At 47.9% G+C, this 6,278-nt stretch overlaps 1 protein-coding gene across 3 annotated transcripts in view; it reads left to right on the forward strand.

Moving 5' to 3' along the window:
- IL2RA (interleukin 2 receptor subunit alpha) overlaps positions 1-6,278 on the forward strand; it is a 55,000-nt gene that overhangs the window by 42,655 nt on the left and 6,067 nt on the right. For all 3 annotated transcript variants that reach the window (XM_040451521.1, XM_040451523.1, XM_040451522.1), the window contains 4 exons: positions 398-508; positions 2,902-3,117; positions 4,767-4,847; positions 5,182-5,253. In XM_040451521.1, the coding sequence (XP_040307455.1) occupies positions 398-508; positions 2,902-3,117; positions 4,767-4,847; positions 5,182-5,253 (480 nt within the window). The remainder of the gene's footprint in view (positions 1-397; positions 509-2,901; positions 3,118-4,766; positions 4,848-5,181; positions 5,254-6,278) is intronic.

Genomic DNA, 6,278 nt, shown 5'->3' on the forward strand with positions numbered 1-6,278 from the left:
TTTTTTTTTTTTTTTTTTTTTTTAAGTTTTTCATCCCTTTAACTTTTAAATGAGCTGCTTTAGGGAGATAAGGGAGTCAGCCCACAGGTTGGCAGATGGATGGCAGAATGGACTCCCCTTTGGGGAGACACACAAACCCCAGAAAATCTACCAGTTCTTTCAGAAACATGTGGTAGGGCACTGCTGTCATGCATGGGGATACTGACAGGCCAATGCTGAAAGCACCCCAAGGGCAGCGCAGGGTGTGACTTCTCTTTGTAACCCCCACACCCCAATACTGCTGGGCATGTTGCAGGCAGTGGAAAGGCACTCTTCTTGAGTAAATGAACACACAAGAATGTTTTCTATTTTAAGCATTTGTGAAGTGATTTGCTTCATTTCTATCCATGTTCTCTAGCCCCAAGGGCCACAGATGGACAAATTATCCCTAAACCTGAAGAACAGAAGGGAAAAAGCCCCATGGGAATGCAGAGCCAAATGCAGCCCATGGACCAAGTTAACCTTCCAGGTAAGAAGTGCATCGGAGTGGCTGTCTGGCTGACTCCCAGAAGCCAACTCTTCTCTTAGCGTGTGTTCCCCAAAGGAGGGAAGTCTGTCCCACTACCCTCTTCTTTAAGGATATCAGCTAAACAAGAACTGTTGTATCGTGTCTGCAGGTGGTAGTGCTGCTCAGCATTTCAAGCCAACTTGGGCTCTGGGCTTCCTCCTGGTTTGGGAGCTGGCTGAATAGAGTTCAACTCAACTCAGTTCAATTCAATTCAATTCAACCCAACTCAGTTCAGTTCAATTCAATTCAATTCAACCCAACTCAGTTCAGTTCAATTCAATTCAATTCAGTTCAATTCAACTCAATTCAGTTCAATTCAACTCAATTCAGTTCAGTTCAATTCAATTCAATTCAGTTCAATTCAATTCAACTCAATTCAGTTCAGTTCAATTCAACTCAATTCAATTCAACTTAATTCAGTTCAGCTCAGTTCAATTCAATTCAATTCAGTTCAATTCAATTCAATTGAACTCAATTCAAAAAGCATGTGTTAGGACTGTGCCCAGCGCTGCCAACCGAAGATACAAATGTGAGTACACAACCCTCTGTGCCCTTAAGGAAACGCTCTGCATTTTCCCTTTAAGACAATGAACCACACTGGTGAGTACTGAAGCTGCAGGCACCTCCTGGCTAACGGGCCGGGTCTGAGTGGGCACCATGACTAACTACCCAGTTGCTCCTGCAACTCTAAAATGAATCATGTTGCACTCCGGTTGTTATGTCAGGAAGAAATAGAGCCCGTTAGGAAAGCCTGACTTGTGGAGGACCCACTGACCTTACAAGATCCTATTGTCCTGTGCTAATTTTATAACCTTACAAAAAAGTTTATCATCTTGTATATAATTTCATTTGAACCTCATAACCCACTGAGTCAAGGAGCAGGACTATTACTTTGATTGACTGAAGAAATTAAGATACAGAGAGGTTAAAATACTTGGCTAAACCCACATCACTTAGGAGTAAGACCTCAGGTCTCCTGAATTAGACTGGAGAATCTTTCAACTGATTCCTTATTTTAAATTAATTTGAATTTATTTGCAGCTTCTCTTATTAAAAAAAAAAAAAAGACAAATCCAGGGGCGTTGTGGCAACGTGATGTTTTTATGTTGTGCGTCCAACATTGTACTGAATGGCATTTCAAAACACATTTAATTGTTTTTCTCTCTTTTTCCCATCTTCCCCTGCACAGTTATTGAAAGATTTCTCAGGAGGTCAATGTTTGTTGTCCTTACTCAAGAGATAATCATTGGTTCTGGACAAGGGCCCTTTCAAAGATCATCTTAATGGGGATGTTTCCACTTGAAAGAAGTAAATGTAATTTAAACAGGTTCGGACCATTATGGATTTTATTGGCTGTAAAAGAAATTTTATTCTGAGACTAAATCACAGGTGCGGTCATGATTTGCAAGGTACTACACTAGAGCAGACCATGCAGGACAGGACCACTCGGCTCCCCCTGGGACTTCCCTCTGGAGCAGAGGGGTTATATAGAAGATACTTTAAAAGAAATCAGACCGTGGAAGGCCTGTAAGGTCAAGGCATATGTGTAGCTCCACATGTCTAGGGAGAGAGGGTACATGTGGCTCCATATATGCAGATTTTGAGTGGGGTTGGGAATCCTGAGAATAAATCAGAGCAGGACATGATCACCGGGGTTGTAGACCAGTCAGGCTTGGGTTTTAGTTGGGCGAGTGGAAGGTTAGAGGGCATGAGGAATTTTCAGAGGCCTTGGCATGACTCACATAGGGCAAGCGTTAGGTATGGCTTGATCAGGTTCCATTTCTCTGAGATTCTCTCAGCCCTTCCTTCCTTCCGGCTTTGGCTTTATCTTCAGTCCTCCAGCCATGGCCCCAAGATGACCACAAGCCACAACCTGAGGATGTACCTCCTCACTTAGCAGTGGAGATCCAGAGTGGTCTGCACATTTCATTGGCCCAAATGGGCTTGAGCCTCCCCTTGTCCCTCAGCCGAGACGGCCCTTCCCACTCCTGTCCACCTATGGAAACTCTCGCCATCACCAGAAGTAATTTCTCTTTCCTCTGTGTTCCCACAGCAAGTGTCTGCTCAGCCATAATACTCAGTACATTCTGCCCTCAATGCTTTCTCACTCAACCGATCGTCCGCTCTTGCAGGAGTCACTGGGTCTGTGTGCCTTCCCGCAATGAGCCTGGCAAAGTTCCTGACACAGAGACATTCTCAACACGTATTGGTTGAATAAAAGAATGAATGAATGGATGAACGCACGAATGAACAAAATAATAAGAACCAAGGTCCAGTCTCTAGGAAGGGGCAACTGGGATTCACTCACCATGCCGTCGCCAACTTGCCTTGAGAATTTCCTTTTCCTCTTCCAGGTCACTGCAGGGAGCCTCCGCCCTGGGAACATGAAGATTCAAGGAGAATTTACCATTTTGTGGTGGGGCAGACAGTTCACTACCAGTGCATGCAGGGATTCAGGGCCCTGAAGAGGGGTCCTGCCAAGAGTGTCTGCAAAACGACCTGTGGGAAGGCAACGTGGACACAGCCCCGACTCCAGTGCATAAGCGAAAGGAGTGATGGCTGGTTTCCAGGTACAGTGGCCCCTTCGTGGGTCCACCACCCTGCTTTCCCATCGGGCTGGCCAGGATGGGATTCCTGACCTACCAGCCGTGTAATCTTGGGCACAGCACTTCACCTCCCTGAGCCTCTGTTTCTGCTCATTCTAGAAAATAGACTAGATAAAGTAAGGTCTCTGTCACCTAAGGTCTCCTGTACCCTGAGCAAGGATAAATGGCAGAAATGGAAGAGGAGGGAAGACCTTGCCAGTGTCCCAGAGCACCCCAGATGCCACCGCACTGGTGATAACACAGCCCCTTCCTAGCTGACCCTGAACTTCAACTTCTTCTTCTAAGCTGCCAACGCTTCCTCCCGTTCAAAAGGGCAGGTCCAGCCGCCACCCACGCATGTGTCATTGTAAACTCGTTATTTGCACAGCACTCGCTGTTAGCAGGCCCCTCTCCTTCTGTAATCCCCACCTGTGCTTTGATAAAAGTGCAGGCAAGGGGCCTATTCAAGCACGCACATGTACACGCACGCACATGCACATGCACACTCATTCACACAGGTGTACCACCCACCTAGGTTGAGGTCTGCTAGTTTCATTCCGAAAGCGTATTACTATTTTTACATGTAACCAACCGTACATGGTTACTTACGTGTAACCAACTGTAAGTGTCACAGGATTCTTAGCTCACCACCTGTCGGTTGGTAACCCTCCCCAGGAGTTTCCCTGGGTGAAATCTGAAACTGCCCCCATAAATGGAGCACAGGAGGGAGAGACCAAAGGAAGAGGCAGGCAAAGGCCACTGTTGGTAGGTGGCAGTTGTCACAAGCAAAGGGAACCTACACAGGAGGCTTGTCCTGGGCGGGAGCGAGATGAAGGGATCTCCACACTCACTTGCCAGATGTTAAAAGTTTTTGAACAGGCCTTTACTGGGTTCAGTCGTGTATACTGTGCAGGTGGTCTCAACCACATCACCATCTCAAGGCTTGCCCTTGGAGTAGCCTCTGGGAGCAGGAAAGGCAAGCGGAACCCACATCCCACTCACAGCGGAGGGGGTGAGGAGCCTCTGGGTGCCCAGGTCCAGCCCACGGGTCAGTTGGCGGTCATATCTCTTTGACGACGTCCCCGAACACCACCACTTGCCATACCCTGTGTCTTCCTCTTGGACTCTTTGGGGATGCTGTGCTTTCTTCCCGCAGTGTGAGCCACACACTGGCCAGGGTGTCTGTCACTTCCCGTGTAAAAGGACGACAAGGCAGGGCAGTGTCCTGGATAACTGGAACCACCCACAGGGAATGGGGACCCTGTTACAGAGAAAAGTTGTCCTTTTGTGCATTTCTATTTCATTTGGTGTTTCAGGGGTACTTGTAGTATGATGACTGGTTTCCAAGTCACAGATGGAAACCAGGGCTCAGTACAAAGTGTGAGAACAAGGAACTGCTCAGGGCTGCACGGAGCCAGGATCAGGGCCAAATTCCCTGTTACCCAGCTTTGCCGGGACTGCTTACCCCCTTGCCTGTAACCCTGACAGAGAGCCACGCGGCACTGTGGCCCCAGACAACCTGCCGAGAATGGCACTATGATCTGATCTGGGGATCAGCTGACAGGGGCGGGGCAGGGTGTACGTGAGACCCCCCCACCCCGCTCTCCACCTCCATCGGCTCCTCTCTCCTCCAGAAGACGAAGAGCCTCAAGCCAGCACTGATGCTGCTCCTGGGAGTGACACTTCCTGTACCTCAATAACGGCAAGTACTACAGGTACGTCTAGAATTTCTGGGATGGTAAAAGCTGGGCCCTGAAATTGTCATGCCAGAGAGGGGGAAGGCGGTTTTCCCAGAGCAACCCCTCCCGTCCACGGCTCAGGGATCCACACCCGCATCCCGCCCCTCAAACGTGTCAAAAGCAAGTGTCAGGATGAGGACAGAACAGGCTGAGGGTGGTATCTCGGGGCAGAAGGGTGAAACCCTTGTCTTTCACACCCCTTCCACCAGCCTCTGGGGTTCCCACTCACTGAGAAATCCTGACACTCCCCAGCTTGTGCCGTCTGATCATCAGCACAAACTGAACACTTCCTCCTCTCCCTTCTGCACAGATTTCCAGAGACATACGGAAGTGGCTATGACCACGGAGTCATTCGTATTCACAACCGAGTATCAGATAGCAGGTGGGTAGGGGGTCCCTTCTGCTGTTGACAAAACATACCCCAAACAGAGACTGTGGGATATGTCGCTTGGTTGGTCTGGTGGGTTTGGTTGGTTAGTTTAAAATGACCCCCTCCTTACACTGTATAGTAGTTATACAGGTAAAAGACTAATCCAGATATTAACAACATAAACTCGCGGCAATCAGTTAGAGTAAGCTGGGTGTGAAGTCCCAACCAGCCCCCAGAAGTTCCTCCTGAACAGATCCTAAATGATAAAATATACTGTGGCCTGGGGCGGGGGGGGGGGGGGGGAAGGGCAGGGGGGAGGTGAGGGAGGTGAGGGGAAGAGATGCGGTATAAGCATGCAAAGAGACAAAAAAAAAACCACCAAACCTTCCATAAACAGCACAATTGTTTCCTGGTAGGAGAGAAAAACAGGCTTTGAAGGAGGAAAAAACACCCAAGCTCATAGAAACAGAGAGCTGAGTGGTGGTTGCAGGGACTGGGGCGAGGGTAGGGGTGAGGGAAACGGGGAGATGTTGGTCAAGGAGCACAAATTTTCCATTAGAAGATGAGTAAGTTCTGGGGATCTAACATACAGCATGGTGATTATGGTTAACAATACTGTGCGTATACTCGAATTTGCTAAAAGAGTAAATCTTAAGTGTTCTCACCACAAAAAAGAAACAGTAGTTATGAGGCATGGTGCAGGTGGTAGTTACTGCTATGGTGGTAATCATTTTGTAATATGGACTCACATCAGATCCCTACTTTGTACAACTTAAATGTACACAGGGTTACATGCCTGGTCTATACCAATAGAGCTTGGAGAAGAAAAAGAAAACTAGACTGTGTCAGGCACATCTAAGACTGATGGTTTGATGGGTAGGCAGATAGGTAGATAGATAGATAGCTAGCTAGATAGGTACGTAGGTAGATAGGTAGGTAGGTAGGTGGATAGATAGATAGATAGATAGATAGATAGATAGATAAGCAAGCAGGAAGGAAGGAAGGAAGGAAGGAAGGAAGGAAGGAAGGAAGGAAGG

This window comes from Herpailurus yagouaroundi, unplaced genomic scaffold (genome assembly GCF_014898765.1).
Source record: "Herpailurus yagouaroundi ecotype Mexico unplaced genomic scaffold, PumYag 203, whole genome shotgun sequence".
NCBI lineage: Eukaryota > Metazoa > Chordata > Mammalia > Carnivora > Felidae > Herpailurus > Herpailurus yagouaroundi.